A 20,579-nucleotide genomic window follows, 5' to 3' on the forward strand; every position below is an offset into this window, starting at 1 on the left:
ACAAAAACCACACAAAAAACAAGTATGGTCTATTTAAAGGAAAAAACAAAAATAAAAACAAAAAACAATCAACAGAAACTGCCCCTGAAAAAGATCTCTTGGCAGATACATTAAAGACTAAAATAACTGTCTTCCTCTTAACTGCTGGTCACCATGTGGGGGTGGGGAGGGGGAAGGGTGAAATGGCTGATGTGGATGAAGGAGGGCCCTTGTGATGAGCATGAGTGTTGTATGGAGTGTTGCATCACTATATTGTACACCTGAAACTAATATTACACTGCATGTTAACTAACTGGAATTTAAATAAAAACTTAAAAAAAAAGAAATAATTCTCTTAAAGTTGCTCAAAAAAACTATAAGATGTAGAGAAAAATCAAGAAAACAAAGTATGAACAAAATGAAGAATCAATAAAGAGATAGGAAACCTAAAAGAAATTAATTAAGAAATACTGGAGCTGAAAAGTAGAGTAACTGAAATTTTAAAATTCACTAAAGAGAGTCAAGGGCAGATTTCATCAGATAAAAGAAAAAAAAAATCGGTGAACCTGAAGATGGGAGAATGGAAATTGTTGAGTCTGAGGAACAGAAAGAAAAAATACTGAAGAAAAGTGAACAGAGGGACGCCTGGCTGGCTCAGTCTGCAGAGCATGTGACCCTATCTCAGGGTCATGAGTTCAAGCCTTAAATCATGTGGAAGAGACTGTGTGGTACTCTACATACACAACTGTGTTTCAGTGTCACCGAAGACTTTTTAAACCAGAGGAAGTGAAGTCGCATATGTAAAATCTTTTCTTTCAAATATTTTTGCAGGGCCTAAATTTTTTTAATAATACAAGTGCCAATATTAAGGTCTTAAATTTAAATAATTTTTACCTTTTTCTTGCCTGTTACTGTCCATTCTTTGAGTACTTCACTGGCACTACCTGTAAAAGAAACCACTTAACAGATTTTTTTCTCCTACCACATGCCTGGTCAACAAGGAATTAGTGTCCCGGCATTATGTAATTGCTGGACAATTTCCAAAGTTCCTAATAGGGAAAGGTTAAGGTTCAAGTCTGAGCTAATGTAGTAAGACAATCACATTATACTTAAGGAATATCTCTCCATTTAGATCCCCCTTCTCCACGTAATTTCCTTAGTAAGTTCTTCTAAGAAGAGAGTAATGTAGCCTGAACATTTTGAAGATACTTTTATTTATAAAGTGTAGACAAAACACAAAGATAACTGGTTTTAGCCCAAAGATGCTATGCCCTCCCCTCTAGAAGATCATGTACCACCTTGGCTATGTTGTTTTATTTTAGTTTTATTATTGTCTTTTATTTATTAAGATTTTATTTATTTATTTGACAGAAAGAGACACAGCGAGAGAGGGAACACAAACAGGAGGAGTGGGAGAGGGAGAAGCAGGCTTCCCGCTGAGCAGAAAGCCTGGTGGGGCTCCATCCCAGGACCCTGGGACCACGAACTAAGCTGAAGGCAGATGCCTAACACTAAGCCACCCAGGCGCCCCAAGGCTATGTTGTTTTAGAGCTATACACCGCCCTAGACCCAAATACCAACATTAAAATGAAAACAGATGATGATAAAGAAAAACCTTACTGTATTTGGGTCTGTTTCTTATACACTGAAAAATCCAGAAGAATAGAAACAGGAAGACCTAATTTGGCGCTGCTGTTCAATGAAGTAACAGCTGCAGGCCAAGTTTTTCTCAAACAAGTCATGTAGAAAGTTTATAAAACACTCGTCAACTCTGTAAACTGAAAGCTGAGCTAAACACACCATTCTTCTGTATGTTCGATAAGGAAACTGGGGCTCCTGGGTGGCTCAGTTGCTTAAGCATCTGCCTTCGGCTCAGGTAGAGATCCCAGGGTGCTGGGATTGAGCCCCGCGTCAGGCTCTCTGCTGGTCAGGAGCCTGCTTCTCCCTCTCCCTGCCCCTCCCCTGCTACTTGTACTCTCTTTCTCTGTGTCAAATAAATAAATGAAATCTTAAAACACACACACACACACACACACACACACACACACACACACACACACTTCTTTAGATAAGGAAACTGAAACCCTTACATTTGAATCACTTGCAGGAACCAAACTAAACAGTCTAGAAGCCTGGAAGACAATGTTGAATCCCTGAATTTTTCATCTGTCGCTGGACTGCTGGGTGTCTGGTTTGTCACTAGGAGTTTCTTAAATTTGTATTCAACCCAGTTCCAGGCAAGTCTCCTATATCACTAGCCACACAATTTGTTCTTAAAATTAACAGAAAACATTTTGAGTAAAATGAGCTTTCTTAGCTTGTGTCCTATTCTAAGATATCATACAGCTTATGAATGAATTACTTCTAGGGCTGAAAGGTATCTTCAAGAGGTATCTTAAAAAAAAAAAAAAAAAAGCCATGTTATCGTGGGGTCTGCTGTATCACCTTTGAAACACCAGACTTCCGAATGAATGTTACAGAAGTCTGAAGCAACTTCTATTTGAACAAATACAAACTTATTTAAAAACGGAACAAGGATTACCTTCCATGAATGCTTGTACTGTTTTGTCCACACAATTATCAAAGTGCTGCAAAACCAGGATGATTTCATTATTGCTCTTATTGGGAACTATTGCACGCACCGCATTTATCTGGAAAAGACAACAGGATCATTTAATTCTAGCATCAGTTAATCAGTTGGCAGCTGACGCCTAGTACAGAGAGTAATGGAAAAAATGGTATGTATCGCTCTTTAATGTCAGTGAGAGTATATACAACCATCTCACTGGACATGACTAATAGATGAGTGATAACAGCCATAAGAAGTTAATTTCAAAACTCAGAAAAGCAGAACATTTCTAGAAATAGAAGATATGTGCTAGATTTTATTTCAAGAAAGGGTGGTTTAATTGGATACCAGGTATTAACTTAGCATCAATATTTCCTCATCTTAGCCTACCATGGAGAAAGGTAGAAAGCTGAATGTGAGTAACAACTTACATTTTTCAGTAGTATTTTTCAAAACATTATTACTTCAAAAAAGAATTTTTTTATTTCGTAACACTGCATTGTATAATAACACTATAATTTATTATAAACTGTGTCAGGCATACAAAACATAATGAACACTCACTACATGACAGTTGGTTTAATACAGTAAAGCAGACGGGCATTGAAGTCCCCATGAAGTCCCACATAAAACTCATCCCTCTCCTCTTCACAGAGATTTCTGCCTTGAATTTGGTATCATCTTGATACAGGTTTTTACACTTTTATGATGTATATATCCATAGGTAATATATACTATCATTTTGCCTGACATAAATATATCGTACATATCTATCTTCAATTTGTTTTTTTCACATAACATCTTTTTTTAGATGTTTTGTGTGTAGATAAACGCATCTCTTATTTATTTTAACTGCTACATAACATTTCCGTTGTATGAATATAGCCAGTTTATTCATTCTCCTGTTGATGGCCACTTACATTATTTCTAATGTTTGGCTATTATGAAAAATGCTGGAATGAACATTCCTTTGCTTATTTGCTGCTGAATCTTCAGTGCTTTTAACAATGTTTATCACATTGTAAGCAATTAAAGAAGAAAAAAAAATCACATCGGTGAAGAGTGAGAGAATGTCTCTATTGTGTATAATCACTAGAATTCTTGAATATTAGGGCATCTACAGATTCGTTATATAACAACAAGTTATTCTCTAAAATAGACATGCCACGGAGCGCCTGGTTGGCTCAGTTGGTTGAGTTGGAGGACTCCTGATTTCAGCTGGGGCTATGGTCTCAGGTCATGGGATCTAGCCCCTCCCAGCAGGCTTCACGCTCAATGGGGAGACTGATGGAGGTTCTCTCTCTCTCTCCCTTTCACTATACCCTTTCAACTGTTTGTGTATGCTCTCTCTAAAATAAATCTTTTAAAAAATTTTTTAAAATAAAACAGAAATGCTAATTTTGCTGGATTTATTCCTAAGGTTTTCTCTTTAATTCAAGTATAATTAACATACAGTGTTGTATTAGTTACAATATAATGATTCAATTCTATACATTATTTTTTAAGATTTTATTTATTTATTTGACAGACAGAGATCACAAGTAAGCAGAGAGGCAGGCAGAGAGGAGTGCGCGGTGGGGGGGCAGGGAAAGCAGGGTCCCTGCCTAGCAGAGAGCCCGATGTGGGGCTTGATCCCAGGACCCTGGGATCATGACCTGAGCTGAAGGCAGAGGCTTTAACCCACTGAGCCACCCAGGCGCCCCTCTATACATTTCTTAGTGCTCATCAAGATAAGTGTACTCTTTTTTTTTTTTTTTAAGATTTTTTTTTTTTTTTTAATTTATTTGACAGACAGAAATCACAAGTAGGCAGAGAGGCAGGCAGAGAGAGAGAGGGAGAAGCAGGCTTCCCGCTGAACAGAGAGCCCGATGCGGGGCTCGATCCCAGGACCCTGGGATCATGACCTGAGCCGAAGGCAGAGGCTTTAACCCACTGAGCCACCCAGGCGCCCCAAGATAAGTGTACTCTTAATACCTTTTATCTATTTCACTCATTCTCTCCCCCGGCCACCTCTGTTCTGGGAGCTTTGAGAATAACTGCATATTTTTTCATTTTTGTGTATCAATTTATTTATTTTTTAAAAGATTTTTATTTATTTATTTAAGAGAGACACAGCAAGAGAGGGAACACAATCAGGGGGAGTGGGAGAGGGAGAAGCAGGTTTCCTGCTGAGCAGGGAGCCCGATGTGGGGCTCAATCCCAGGACCCTGGGATCATGACCGAGGCCGAAGGCAGGCGCTTAAAGACTGAGCTACCCAGGTGCCCTTGTATATCAATTTAATATCCAGCAACTTTGATGAATTCTTGTAATGGCTCTTTTTGTTTGGGAGTAGTACTTAGAAACATGATCTAAGAGCTGGGTGTGCTCATTGTTACTGGGAGTCATTATTTCTAGGTTTTTGTTTTGTTTTGTTTTTTAAATATAATTTTTTTTAAAGATTTTATTTATTTGACAGACAGAGATCACAAGTAGGCAGAGAGGCAGGCAGAGAGAGAGGAAGGGAAGCAGGCTCCCTGCTGAGCAGAGAGCCCGATGCGGGGCTCGATCCCAGGACCCTGGGATCATGACCTGAGCCAAATGCAGAGGCTTTAACCCACTGAGCCACCCAGGCGCCCCTATTTCTAGGTTTTTTTCAGAGGACAGAACTAGGAGATTTTGTTTTTTACAACATGAGTTCGTAATAACATCTTCAATTCAAATATAACATTAAAGGGCTTTTTCTTACATAATTTTTTCTTATATAATTTTATATATGTATCTCTTTTCTATCCACTAAAAGTTTTGCTCATTTGCTTTATTCTATAATATTCAAAAAATATTACTAATAAACTACAACATAATATTACTAATGCTAAAACACTGAATACAATTAAAGATGTGCAATTCTTTTTGTCTTTTAAAATATCCCTCTAAATACATACAGATGAATACTGTGTTCACAAGGCAGTTGGAAGATTTGTTCTAGTTCACCCTTTCCCTGAAGGTGAAATATTTTTAGGATCTCAACTTTATATAAGACCTTAGCCCCAAATCCTAACCCAGGACAACCCTTGGGCTTCAGGGCCCTGTGTGGTAAAACGCAATTTTTATTGAGACTGCCAACAGTGGCCTAAAGGACAAGGCACTGGCCTCCTATTGAGACTGGCAAAACACATCAGAGTTACCTAGCTTAGGCTTACCAGGCTGGTTTTTAGCGTCCTCTATATCTTTAGTCCCTAGGGATATCCTTTACTTCTTGTGTTATGGTATGCATTTTAAATGATGCACGTTATTTTTCATTCTGCATTTCTAGGTATTTTATAACAGGAATGTTTCCAGGTTCTTTAGTCAGCCATACTGCTTAAAAAGGAAGTACTTTTATATATGAAGAGAAATAAAGTATCTTGTCTAAATAATAATCAGAGTCTGCATTAGAACCTAAGTCTTCTTTAGTATAATTGCTTTTATATCATTCTACCCTTTTTTTGTTTCAGGCTTACCTGAACAATGATAAGGTTTAAAACCACACAAAGTGGGGAGGTATATAATGTATAATCCAAAGAGGGCTAATCTGTAATACACATTTTTTTTTTAAGATTTTATTTATTTATTTGCCAGAGAGAGAGAGAGAGAGAGAGAGCGAGCGAGCGCACAGGCAGGCAGGGTGGCAGCAGAGACAGAGAGAGAAGCAGGCTCCCCGCCGAGCAAGGAGCCCAATGTGGGACTGGATCCCAGGATGCTGGGATCATGACCTGAGCCGAAGGCAGCCGCTTAACCAACTGAGCCACACAGGTATCCCTGTAATATACATTTTTGAGATGAGCGAAAAACTTAGTACTGATCACTATAAAATGGACTGTAGGCAAAACTTATTCAGTGATAAAAGATCCTGATAACTTAAAATGTGAAAGTGTTTATATTAGTCAACCAATATAGTATATCTATGACTTCATAATCAACAATATACTTTTTTTTTTTTTAAGATTTTATTTATTTATTTGACAGACAGAGATCACAAGTAGGCAGAGAGGCAGGCAGAGAGAGAGGAGGAAGCAGGCTCCCCGCCAAGGAGAGAGCCCGACTTGGGGCTCGATACCAGGACCCTGAGATCATAACCTGAGCCAAAGGCAGAGGCTCAGCCCACTGAGCCACCCAGGCGCCCCAACAATATACTTTTCTTAATAGAGAAAGCACATAGAGCGTTTATGTTTTTCTCAATAAAACTCATTAAGGATTTATTACTAAAAACACCTGTTTTTCTTCCAGAGGATTACTACTTGGAAGGTCTATTTCTCTTCTTGCTCTGAACTCTCCAAATGTATGGAAAGATCCTACTCAGATTATTCCTTAAAGAACATTGCCAAATGAGATACATACTTAGCCATCTACTATATATTATTTGTTATATTAACTAATATTTATGATATTAATTATACAAAATCATACTTTACTTTCTTAATGAGTTTGTGTAGGCACTGATTGTATTAGCATCTAAATTTTACTGACATTCAAGCTTACTATCCATAGTAACTAGTCATACCTTCTCTTTCATGTTCTCAAAAGCTCCTCCCTGGGCCAATACAGTATTGGACTGCAAATCAAAAATGAATCCTGATGTATCTGCAAGAATAAGAATGAAAAAATATATTCAACAAGATCCAAAACTAACATGTGATCCATCCCCCAAATGGAAGGGCCATTCCAGCTGCTTTCCTCTCATCAACAGTTAACAATTTAGTTGCTATTTTGTACATTCTATTCTATATATAACTGATAACTACACTTGAGTTAAAATTATAACATTTGACTTTAATAGAAACTGTCAAGAGCTACAAAAAGACACTAAATACATCAACTATATAAGACTGTCCAGCAAACCTTGACATCTTTGTTAACTTCCTAATTTAAAAGGCCCTTTAGAAATGTTGCAAGTGAATAGTTCCCAAAGTGAAATTTAACACTAATGAATCTGAGAATGTGAATATGAGAGCTTCTATACCATTATTAACAACACACGAAACTAATTTCCATCTTCTGGACCGCACCACACACGTTCTTTGACTAAAAAATCCCTCAATACATTCATGTTTGTATCCCCAACATATTGCTTAACAAAGCAATGTACCTGAGCTTACCCTATGAGCACAAAATGGGAAAAAAGTGCAATGTGACTGATTACAAAAAGTTTGGCTTCCTTGAGCTTACTTATAAAGAAAAGGCTATCTGCAAATTTAATCAATTTCTTTACCTTGGCTATGTGATCCATAAATTACCTCAGCTTTAACTCTTGACAACCTTGTTTTAATCTAATGAGATGCAATGGCGGGACATGGTTAGAGTACTTAAGTTCTGATGTGGATACTTATCATCTGGGGAATCTCAGGTTAAAATGCGGGTTCTGATTTGGTAGTTTGACTTGTGGCCTGAGATTTGTACTCTCAGAGGTATCAACACAGCTGATCCATGCGCCGTACTTGGGAATAGCTTGGGAGTTAGAATTTCAACAAAGCAAGCAAAAGGAGAAATTTTAAGAAAAGAGGTTGCTATGGTTTAAGCGTTTGTGTGCCCACCCCCTACTACCTCCTGCTACCACCCGGCACTAAATTCCTATGTTGAAATCCTGAAGTGCTAGTGTTGTATAACGGTATTAGCAGTGGGACCTTTGAGAGATGAATAGGTCCTGAGAATGGAGTCCTCATAATGGGATTAGTGCTTTTATGAAAGAGACCCCCACAGAGCTCTCCAACCCCAGGCCATATGGTGGGAGCTCACAATGAGAAGCAGTCTGCAGCCCAGAAAAGGACCCTCACCTGACTATGATCTTAGACTTCCAGCCTTGCAAACTGTGAGAAATAAATTTCTGTTGTTTCTAAGCTATCCAGTGTGTTATGGCAGCTAGAACAAAATAAGACAGGGGTATAAAAAATATAGTAATATTCTAGTACACTTTCTAAATTCTTTTGCTATCATTATAAATGTGTTTTAATTAAAGCCTCTTTTCAGGGATGAAAGGCACAGCATAGGGAATACAGTCAATGGTACTGTAATAACATTGCATGGTGACAGATAGGAGCTACACTTGCGATGAGCACAGCATAATGTATAAACTTGTCAAATCACGATGTTGTACACCTGAAACTAATGTAACACTCTGTGTCAGCGATACTTCAATTAAAAATAATAAATACTCATTTACAATTTAATCCTGGTTTTCAAATACTTCCTAGTTCCTATGAAGACTGGTAATTCATAAGTTAGAAATGTAACAGCATTTTGGTACTAAAAGTGGAAAAGAGGACATGAATAGAGTCGATGTTACTCCAAGAGAAACTATGACTGCCAATTGCCAATATAACAGTGAATTATTTTTTTAAAGATTTTATTTATTTTCAAGAAAGCACAGATTGAGAGAGATCACAAGCAGGGGGAGGGGCAGAAGGAGAAGCAGACTCCCCAACGAGCAGAAGCCGGATACAGGACTCAAGAGAATACCAGGACTCTGGGATCATGACCTGAACCAAAGGCAGACGCTTAACTGACTGAGCCACCCAGGTGCCCCAAAACCATGAGTTAATTTATATTTAACATCTGTAATACTGGCAGTTTTCAGACTGTTGCCTAAATTAAAAATTAGGTTGCACTTCAGGCAAACTCAGTATTTAAGTCTGAGTTTTCCAGATGACTATATAACATGGTTAACTCTCAATTATCTTCATTAACTGAGAAAAGTTTTGAAAATCCTGTATCGTCAAAATACTTTCCAGCAACCTACTCAATTGCTACAGGTTAGCCAAATGATTTAACTTGGATGTTATAAGTTCTCTCCCCTAAAGACAAATTAATGAGCAATGAGATGATTCAAAGAATGTAATAATCTCATTAAAGAATCAAACCATCAAACTCTTTTAAGGTGGAAGCAAAAGAGCATTTTGGCGTCTGTATTTAAATGAACTATCAGTATTACTAGCTCCTTACACATCATCTAACACTTTATTTTTATCCTTTAACAACACATTAGATTAGACAAAGCACAAAATTAGCATAAGTATTATTAGGGTTTATCTGGCATACATACCGGTTAGGGTAACGATTAAAAAATACACAAAGCAGTCAGGATCGCAGTAGGAAACAAATGGCACACTCAACTTGGGAAATCTGAGCAGAGTTTAATAAAGGGAACATTTTCTTTCTTTATTTTATTTTATTTTATTTTATTTATTTATTTGACAGAGATCACAAGTAGGCAGAGAGGTAGGCAGAGAGGGAAGAGGAAGCAGGCTCCCCGCTGAGCAGAGAGCACGATGTGGGGCTCGATCCCAGCACTCTGGGATCATGACCTGAGCCGAAGGCACCACCCAGGTGCCCCAAAAGGAACATTTTCAAAGGTGCTAGTAAGGAAGAGGGAAAGCAAAAGATACAGTGCAGTATTCTTGGCTAGTAAGAGCAATGCACCTGGCTACCCTGAAGTCATAAAGAGGTGTGGGGAACAAGCAATTCCTGGAACCCAGAGACTCAGGCTCTTTCATCTGTTTCATCCGGTATGGAGAGGGCCACAGGACCGTAGCTATGACCTTTGGTCAAAGGACAGTGACCTCCCTCAGGGAAAGACTGGGAAATAAAACCACCACCTCACTCTCCTCCCTGTCTCTGATCTCCTGCCTCCGGTGCCTGCCTAATGGCCAAACCCAACTAGAAGCCGAGAGCAAGAGAGCCACTGAGATAGTGCATACAGATCCAGCCTCTCACAGCACAAATGCAAATTTCATATTTATACTCTAAATCAGAAGTTCACCAAAAAGGTAAAGCAGTAATTCAACATCTTAACTTGCCTACTCACCAGCTAATATTGCCTCATTTAACTTAAACCAACAACTCAAGTAGATTCAAAACCTTGCTTCGGGGGTCCCTGGGTGGCTCAGTGGGTTAAAGCCTCTGCCTTCAGCTCAGGTCATAATACCAGGGTCCTGGGATAGAGCTGAGGATTGGGCTCTCTGCTCAGCAGGGAGCCTGCTTCCCCTCTCTCTCTGCCTGCTTCTCTGCCCACTTGTGATCTCTCTCTCTGTCAAATAAATAAATCTTAAAAAAAACAAAACAAAACAAAACAAAAAACCTTGCTTTGATGAACTGGTTTTCAAGTGCCTCTCAGCATTATAGATAAAGTCATTTTTTGTTCCCATCAATAATATTTAGTAACTTAACAATTTTCTTATTTTTTCAAGCAAAGACAGCCTAAGATTTACTTAATTCCAATGGTAGGAAATGAGGATCTCAACCTTCGATATCTATCCTATGATAGAGAACGTGTGTACTCTGCAAGAAATAAATTTTTTTATAGATTTTATTTATTTGTCAGAAAGACAGCAGGAGTGCACAAAACAGTCTCCCACTGGCAGGCAGAGGGAGAAGCAGGCTCCACGCTGAGCAAGGAGCCCATATGGGGCTCGAATCCAGGACCCTGGGATCATGACCTAAGCTGAAGGCATATGTTTAACTGACTGAGCCACCCAGGTGTCCCAAGAACTAAATCTTAAAGAACAGTTCAGTTTGGGGCGCCTGGGTGGCTCAGTGGGTTAAGCCTCTGCCTTTGGCTCAGGTCATGATCCCAGAGTCCTGGGATTGAGCCCCACATGGGGCTCTCTGCTCAGCGGGGAGCCTGCTTCCTCCTATCTCTCTCTGCCTACTTGCGATCTCTCTGTCAAATAAATAAAATAAAATAAAATAAAATAATATAAATATAAATAAATATAATAAAATAAATATAAATATATAATATTTATATTATATAAATATAATAAAATAAATATAAATATAAATATAAATAATAAAATAAAATAAAATAAAATAATAGAAAGAACAGTTCAGTTAAATACTACCCTCACATAAAGGATATATATCACATAAAGGATACCAGGAAATCTGAACTTTCTTACCATTTATTTCACTCTATTAGGAACCACCTCTGAAGTTTCTTAGAATTATTTCAAATAGCACAATTATTTCAAATAGAACATTTTGGGCAAAGTATGTTATTTACAGTATCACTGACATATTTGCAAATACTGCAGGCTTTGTTTTTATTGTTTTTGCTGGCTTCAAAAATCAGACAAAAGTTGTTTTAGGCACTGAGGATGACACAGAAATATCTGAGTCTGATAATACCATGTGTCAAACCAAACCTGAACAAGTTTTTTTTTTTTAAAAAACTGAGGTATAATTGACATATATATAAAACACTACATTAGTTTCAGGTGTACGACATAATGGTTCACAATTTATATATATTGTGAAATGATCACAATAACTGTAGTTAACATCTGTCACTATACATAGCTACGAAAATTTTTTTCTTGTGACAAGAACTCTTAAGATCCACTCTTTCAGCAACCTGCAAACATGCAACGTAAATGAACTAGGGTTACCATGCTGTATATTACATTCCCATGACTTATTTTTACAACTGGAAGTCTACTTTTTGACCCCTTTACCCATTTTCACTCCCCCTCCTCTCTGGTAACCACAAATCTGTTCTCTGTATCTACGAGCTGGTTTTTGTTTTTTAATATTTCATGTATAAATGAGATCATTGGATATTTGTCTTTCTCTGACATTCACCTGGCATAAGGTCCACAAGGTCCATCCATATTGTCACAAATAGGAAGATTCCCTTCTTTTTATGACTAAATGATATTCCATTGTGTGGGAAGTTTCTTTGTTTTTAATGCTGAATAATATTCCAGTGTGTGTGTGTGTGTGTGTGTGTGTGTGTATACACATTTTTTTCATCCATCCATCTACTGTCACTGAACGGTTGTTTTGTTATCTTGGCTACTGTAAATAACGATGCAATAAACATGGAAGCGCATATATCTTTCTAAGTTAGTGTTTTTGTGGGATAAATACCCAAAAGTGGAATGGGTAGATCACGTGGTAGGTCTATTTTTAACTTCTTGAGGACCTTCCACACTGTTTTCCATAGTTGCTATACCAATTTACATTCCCACAAAAAGTATGCAAGGGTTTCCTTCTCTCCACATCCTAGCCAACACTTTTTTTTTTTTTTTAAAGATTCTGTTTATTTATTTGAGAGAGAGAAAGAGAGTGAGTGAGCAGGGGCAGGGGGAGGGGACGGGGCAGAGGGACATGACCTGAGTCGGGGGCAGATGCTTAACTGACTGAGCCACCCAGGTGCCCCAACGCTTGTTATTTCTTGTCTTTTTGATAATAGCCATTCTAATAGATGTGAGGTGTTATTTCATTGTAGTTTCGATTTCATTTCCTTGATGATTAGTAATGTTGAGCACCTTTTTTTCCCAATAAAATTTTAATTTAAATTCAATTAGTTAACATAGAATGTATTATTAGTTTCAGAGGTAGAGTTCAGTGACTCATCAGTCTTATATAAAATCCAGCACTCATTACATCATGTGCCCTCTTTAATGTTCATCACCCAATTATCCCATCCCCTCAACTTCCTCCCCACCAGCAGCCCTCAGTTTATTTCCTATGATTGAGAAACTCTTATGGTTCGTCTCCCTCTCTGATTTCATCTTGTTTTGTTTTTCTTTCTCTTCCCCTATGATCCTGTTTAGTTTCTATGAATTCCACATATGAGTGAGATCACATGATAATTTTCTTTCTGACTGACTTATTTTGCTTAGCCTAATACCCTAGCTCCATCCACATTTTTGCAAATGGCAAGACTGAAATTTTTGATGGCTGAATAGTATTCCATTGTATAAATATATCACATCTTCTTTATCCATTCATCTGTCGATGTACATCTGGGCTATTTCCATGGTTTGGCTATTGTGGACATTGCTGCTATAAACATTGGGGTGCAGGTGCCCCTTTGGATCACTACATTTGTATCTTTTGGGGTAGATACCTAGTAGGTTGAGTGCCTTTTTATGTACCTGTTGACCATCTACCTGTAAGTCTTCTCTGGAACTGAACCTGCATATTTTTTTTAATACACGTATCTTAATAAACTTTGAAACAGTCTGAATCTGTTGATAATCTGTAATTTCACCTGAAGACCATACTGTATTGAATGTTTTAAAACTCATTTTAAAGATTTTATTTATTTATTTGTCAGAGAGAGAGAGAGAGAGCACAGGCAGACGAGTGGCAGGCAGACGCAGAGGGAGAAGCAGGCTCCCCACAGAACAAGGAGCCCAATGCGGGACTCGATCCCAGGACGCTGGGATCATGACCTGAGCCGAAGGCAGTGGCTTAACCAACTGAGCCACCCAGGTGTCCCTAAAACTCATTTTATTAAAAGTTCTGATTATATTCATACCTATCAGAATGACCATCAACAAAAGAGAGAGGGAGAGAGGGAGAGAAAAAGAACAAGTGTTGACAAGCACGTAGAGAAATTGGAATCCTCATACACTGCTGATGGGAATGTCAAATGGTACAGCTGCTGTGGAAAGCTATATGATGGTTAATTAAATGTAGAATTATTATGACCAAGCAATTCCACTTCTGAGTATACACATAAGAGAACTGAAAGCAGCAACTTAAACAAATATTTCTGTATCTATGTTTATAGCAGAATTGTTCACAATAGCCAAGATATAGGAACAACTCTTAAGTGTCCATCAATAGGTGAATGGATAAAGAAAATGCTGTGTGTTTATGTGTACACACACACACACACACACACACACACACCATGGAATATTATTCAGCATTAAAAAAGGAAGGAAATTCTGACATATACTACAATATGGATGAACTTTGACAATGTCATGCTAAGTAAAAAAAAAAAGCCAGTCATAAAATGACAAATGCTGTATGATTCATGAGAAAAAAACAATTTCAAGAGACTGGTTATTTTCTTTTAGATAGTTGAATATTGACTGGCTGTGTTCAGGCTAAAGGAAAACTTCAGGTTATTCAACTGCTCATGAGATACATTTCTGTAAGAACTGACACTTAACCTCTTCTCTTGAGTCTACCTTTTAATTTTTAAGAGGAAGTTGATACAATTTGAGAAAATATGACAAGTGATTGTCACCCTTCTTAGGTTATCTGTACATCTAGGCTTTCTTACCTGTGGGCTTACTTGCATTTAATTGGAGGATGGCCTCTCTTTGACCGTGGTGAAATATGAATAATTTTGTTACCCAGCTTGTTTTATGTATGTGTAAGGAACATCAGTGTGTAATAACAAGAATCTGAGATCCTTAGAAGAAAGGTGATATACAGGTACTGTTAAAATAATGGCAACTTGAGAACTAATCTTTGGTGAGTTCAGCACTAAGGTTGTACAGCATTAAGCCTGGACTCTGTCCTTGATTCTGCTGTAGGTTTCTTATTGTGTGACTTTGGGTAAGAAATGGTACCATGACTGATTTTTCTCATCAATGTAAAATTAAGTTAAAGTATTTTGGAAGAGATCATAATTCCATCTTTTTCTTCACTTGTCAGAAGGGATAGTGCAGTAATTTGCCGTCATCTATGTTTTTTTTTTTTAAGGATTTTATTTATTTATTTGACAGAGATCACAAGCAGGCAGAGAGGCAGGCAGAGAGAGAGAGAGAGAGAGAGAGAGAGAGAGAGGAGGAAGCAGGCTCCCCGCTGAGCAGAGAGCCCGACGCGGGGCTCGATCCCAGGACCCTGGGATCATGACCTGAGCCGAAGGCAGAGGCCCTAACCCACTGAGCCACCCAGGCGCCCCTGCCGTCATCTATGTTAATGGAAAAACATGTAAACAATCAAGAATCCTAAATTTTTAGTTGTTATATTCAAAAATACAAATTCAGTAGCTCCTATAAGAATCCATGCCTGGGTCTGAGTCCCCTCTATACTTCTCTTTACTGTAAGCAGACCAGAATGTGGGAGATAGGCTTTTCCAACAATGTAGACAATCTGCTCATAATCAGATTGAATTCACTTCAGTACTTTTCAAAGAGACTTACTGAGGGACGCCTGGGTGGCTCAGTTGGTTAAGCCACTGCCTTCGGCTCAGGTCCTGATCCCAGGATCCTGGGATTGAGTCCCGCATCGGGCTCCTTGCTCCGCAGGGAGCCTGCTTCTCTCACTGCCTCTGCCTGCCCCTCTGCCTGTGTGTACTCTCTCTCTGGCAAATAAATAAAATCTTAAAAAAAAAAAAAAACCCTAAAAAAAAAAAAGAGTCTAACTGTGTGTTCATAATATCAGCTAGCCTAAACCATTTTAGGACCCTAACTAGTAGAGCTTTTAATAATCTCCTCCTCATAGTAGTTTATTGCAGGGGACTATTATATGTATTTTGTACTGTGTAGTTTCATAAACTAATGCACTGTTGCTATCCTATTGAGATGATTTTTATTTTTTTACTGGTCTCTTGCACTAGACTATAAAACTCTAAGAGAACAGAAACCATATATGTCCTGTTCTCCAGTGTATCCTCAATGCCTAACTTGGCTCACAGTAGGTGTTTACCAAATATTTATTGCAGGAATTTGGAATCTCAGTGAAGGATCCCTACATTTTAAATTTACATTAGAAAAAATACTATTTTCTTAACATCTTTTTTAATCAGAAATTTTTAAAATTGATCTTATTTATTTGTCAGAGAGCAAGAGATAGAGAGAGAGAACACAAGCAGGGGAGAGGCAGGCAGAGGGTGAAGCAGGCTCCCCACCAGACAGCCCAACATGGGGCTCAATCCCAGGACAGACACTTAACAAACTGAGCCACCCAGGCATCCCTAATCAGAAGTACTTAAAAAATTTATTTGTGCAGAGCATCTGGGTGGCTCAGTCAGTTAAGCATGTGCTTTCAACTCAGGCCACAATCCAGCGCTGTGGGACCGAGTCTTGTGTCAGGCTCCCTGCTCAGCTGGGAGTCTGCTTCTCCCTCTCCCTCTGCCCCTCTTTACGCTCATGTGTGTGTGTGTGTGTGCATGTGTGTTCTCTCTCTCTCACTCTCAAATAAATAAATGTCTTAAAAAAAAATCCATCTTGGTTGCTGATGGCCAAACACAAAAATCTTCTCAGTAGATTGCAAGGATACAGAAAGTTTTATCAACTGGCCTTCCTACGCATCTCAGATGACTACTGTTATGTTTTACGTGTCCAGAAAAATCCACACTTCCACTATCAATCTGCTAAGTGGGTCTTCAATGAAAGGAAGTAGCCTTTTATTTTCCTGCTTCATTTTCTTTCATTTGTCATAGTCTGAACAGCTGTTTAAAAATTTTTTTTTCTTTACTTTGCCCCTTTGAGTGCTTCTCCAACTACATTCTGAAGGATGGTGTGCCTCTTCTTCTAAGACAAAGCAATTACATGGGGAAATTTCCAAACTTCTAGAATGAGTTTTAACTTTTTCAGGTAGAGCTTGCTGTAAAGTCAGGGTTTTTATTAAGGACAGAAACAAGCAACTGAAACCTACCTCACTCTTACCAACAGATTTTCCTAGGTTCCTAGCAAGTGCAAAAAAAAAAAAGCCTTTTTTTTTTTTTTTAAGTTCCAAGAATTCTTGAGGGTCTTGTTTAAAAGGTTTACTGGTTCAAATGATAAATTCCTCCATGAATGGCGATTGGATAGGAAATTCTATCCACCTTTCAGAAACCTTCTTAGTAATGTACTCTAGAGAATTGCCAGGAGGCAATGATATTGATTTTAATGCCCAGCCTCTTCTGTCTCAATGCCATCTTCCATTAGTTTGGAATTAGTTCTCCCACATATGAAATTAAATGCACAGCTTAAAACAAATTCTTTCCTACTCCTTCCTGTCCTTCAGATTCATAGGAATTCTACTAGCTTTTCCAGGAAAAAAAAAAAAAAACTGAATTTCATAAATTAAAAATTAAAGCATTTGAGAACTATGATTTTTTTAAAGATTTTATTTATTTATTTGACAGACAGGGACCACAAGTAGGCAGAAAGGCAGGCAGAGAGAGAGGAGGAAGCAGGCTCCGTGCTGAGCAGAGAGCTATGGGAAGGCGCCCCGAGAACTATGATTTTTTTTTTAAAGAACACAAATAAATCTTCAATTACTAAGATCACTACATATTCTTCGCTGATTCTAGATCATCTCTGAACTAATGTCTTAGTCATAATATATCTATAGTTCCAGAAATTACATGAATTCAGTTACTTAAAAAATTATGAAGCCACATGATGATTATTTTTATATCTATTTACAGCCAACTTGCAAACTTTTTAATGGAATGGGGCACTAAAATAGAATAAAAATTAAATATGTAGTTAAGTCTTTATTTCCAAGTAGCGAGAAAGGCTATCATGAGTTTTATGTTTCTACTTGTTAATCTCTCCCTGCTTTTGGGGAAAGGGAAAGATAAGTTGTGGAGCACCTGGGTGGCACAGTTGGTTGGGAGCTGACTCTTGGTTTCGGCTCAGGTCATGATCTCATGGTCTTGGGATTGAGCCCCACATTGGGCTCCGTGCTTATCCTGGAGTCTGCTTAAGATTCTCTTCCTCCCCACCTACCCCTCCCATTCATGCTGTATCTTTCTCTCTCTCTCTCTCTAAAATAAATAAATAAAATCCTTAAAGAAAAAAATAAATTGTGATGTGATTAAAAGATGAATAGTCAGTAAAAACAGGAGAAAAAAGAGAAAGCATGGAATCTGGATAATCTAAAAACCAGAAAATCAGTCCACAAATGAATCAAGTCTTACAAAATGCCTCTGGTGAGCTGGTCACTTAAGTCTGAAGTAAAAAAGAGTTTTAGCTACCAATGGCCTATTTTCTGTCTCTCTTACAAGTCAACCCTCATTTTTAGATTTTGATAAAATTTATCTAATTAATGAGATTGTTAATTCCTGTTTATTGTATAATCCATGCCATAGTTCTGGGCTTAAGATGGACTGGGTGAACTGAATGTACCATTAAAAAAAGAAATTAGTGGGGCACCTGGGTGGCTCAGTGGGTTGAAGTCTCTGCCTTCGGCTCAGGTCATGATCCCAGGGTCCTGGGATCAAGCCCCGAATGGGGCTCTCTGCTCAGCGGGGAACCTGCTTCCCCCTCTCTCTGCCTGCCTCTCTGCCTAATTGTGATCTCTGTCAAATAAATAAAAATAAATAAATAAATAAATAAATAAAATAAATTAGCTCCTACTCCTTACTGTCCTTCAGATTTTCAAGAATTCTACCAGCTTGGGGTGCCTGGGTGGCTGAAATGGTTAAGCATCTGCCTTTGGCTCAGGTCATGATCCCAGAGTTCTGGGATGGAGCCCCACATTAGGATCCCCGCTCAGCAGGGAGTCTGCTGCTCCCTCTCCCTGACACTCCCCCTGCTTGTGCTCTCTGTCAAACAAATAAATAAAATCTCAAGAAAAACAAAAAAAAAACCAAAAAAAACAAAAAAAACCTCTACCAGCTATCTTAGGAAAGAAACTCAATTCCGGTAAGTCAATAAAATTAAAATATTTAAGAACTATGATATTTAAATGTCAAAGAAATCTTTAATTACTAAGCTCAGTACAGACTAGATGGTAGAATTCCTGAGAATCTGAAGGAGAATGAGGAGAAATAATTTTTTAAACAGTGTGTTTCATTTCATATGTAGGAGAACTAATTTCAGTTAGATCTGAGAAGTATTCTTTTGTCATTGTAAAAGACCTTGCTTTGGATGTTCCTTCTAGCACTGTAAAACAGTGAACATCTTCCTCTTCCAGCCCATCCCAATCCCCGTGCTTCAAATGAACAAGTAATCGTAACTGTGTAATCTATCTCTAACAAAACAGCCCTTCTCATAAAATCACAGCACTGCAAAATCTGTCACTCCTTACTCATTAGCCTTCATGCAAGTAAGAATTAAATCTGTCTGCTTCTTCTTTCTTAAACTAGAAAAATCATGTATCAGTTATCTACTTTGATTATAAATATTTCTATTTCCAAACAATTGTTACAATTACCACAAGGCAGATACTAGCTTTTAACTGTTATACTTGTGAAGGTAAGACACACGTTACCTAAATAACACATTTAAGCTCATTCTGTCCTAATAGAACATCTTTTAAAAAAGTTTTTTTACTCTGGGGGTGCCTTGGTGGCTCGGTCGATTAAGCACCCAACTCTTGACTGCAGCTCGGGTCATGATCTCAGGGTTGTAAGATCGAACCCCGCATCAGGCTCCACATTCAGGAGGGAGTTGGCTTGAGATTCTCTCTCCTCTCCCTATGCCTTCTCCCCTACTCACACTCACTCTCTCTCTTGAAAATAAGTAAATAAATCTTTTTTTTAAAAAAAAGTAATAATTTTTATTGTGAAATATAACACATTCATAGTGCACACACACACAAATAAAGTATCACACTTTAATAATTTATCACAAAACAAACACTCAAATACTACTACCCAGGTTAAGAAATAAAACTGAGCCAACTGAGCCACCAGGTGTCCCTAGTTATTAATTTTAATGTAATACTGCATTGATATTAATTCTTCTCCTTTATGATTAGTACTTTTATGTCTACTTAAAAACCCTTTCCCTGGGATGCCTGGATGGCTCAGTTGGTTAAGCATATGCCTTCGTCTCAGGTCAGATCCTAGGGTCCTAGGATCGAGTCCCGCATCAGGATCCTTGCTCAGTGGGGAGCCTGCTTCTCCCTACACCTGCTGCTCCTCCTGTTTGTGAGCTCTCTTTCTCTCTCTCTGACAAATAAATAAAATCTTAAAAACAAAACTCTTGGGCACCTGGGTGGCTCAGTTGGTAAAGCAACTGCCTTTGGCTCAGGTCATAATCCTGGAGTCCCAGAATCGAGTCCCGCATCAGGTTTCCAGCTCTACGGGGAGTCTGCTTCTCCCTCTGATTTTCTCCCCTCTCATATAAATAAATAAAAATCTTAAAAAAAAAAATCTTTCCCTGGGATGATTTCAGAAACTTGCTACAAAATAATCCACTGTCGGGACTCCTGGGTGGCTCAGTGGGTTAAGCCTCTGCCTTCGGCTCAGGTCATGATCTCAGAGTCCTGGGATCGAGCCCCACAACAGGCTCTCTGCTCAGCAGGGAGCCTGCTTCCCCCTGCATCTCTGCCTACTTGTGATCTCTCTCCCTGTCAAATAAATAAATAAAATCTTTTAAAAAATAAATA

The 20,579-nt window shown here is 38.3% G+C and overlaps 1 protein-coding gene across 2 annotated transcripts in view; it reads right to left on the reverse strand.

The window, feature by feature from the left end:
* Positions 1-20,579, reverse strand: part of SPATS2 (spermatogenesis associated serine rich 2) — a 146,843-nt gene that overhangs the window by 32,218 nt on the left and 94,046 nt on the right. For both annotated transcript variants that reach the window (XM_047740504.1, XM_047740503.1), the window contains 3 exons: positions 7,069-7,148; positions 2,522-2,630; positions 874-923 (listed from right to left, as the gene is read on the reverse strand). In XM_047740504.1, coding sequence (XP_047596460.1) covers positions 874-923; positions 2,522-2,630; positions 7,069-7,080 — 171 coding nt within the window. In that variant the 5' untranslated portion in view covers positions 7,081-7,148. The remainder of the gene's footprint in view (positions 1-873; positions 924-2,521; positions 2,631-7,068; positions 7,149-20,579) is intronic.

This window comes from Lutra lutra, chromosome 8, assembly GCF_902655055.1.
Source record: "Lutra lutra chromosome 8, mLutLut1.2, whole genome shotgun sequence".
Classification (NCBI taxonomy): Eukaryota; Metazoa; Chordata; class Mammalia; order Carnivora; family Mustelidae; genus Lutra; species Lutra lutra.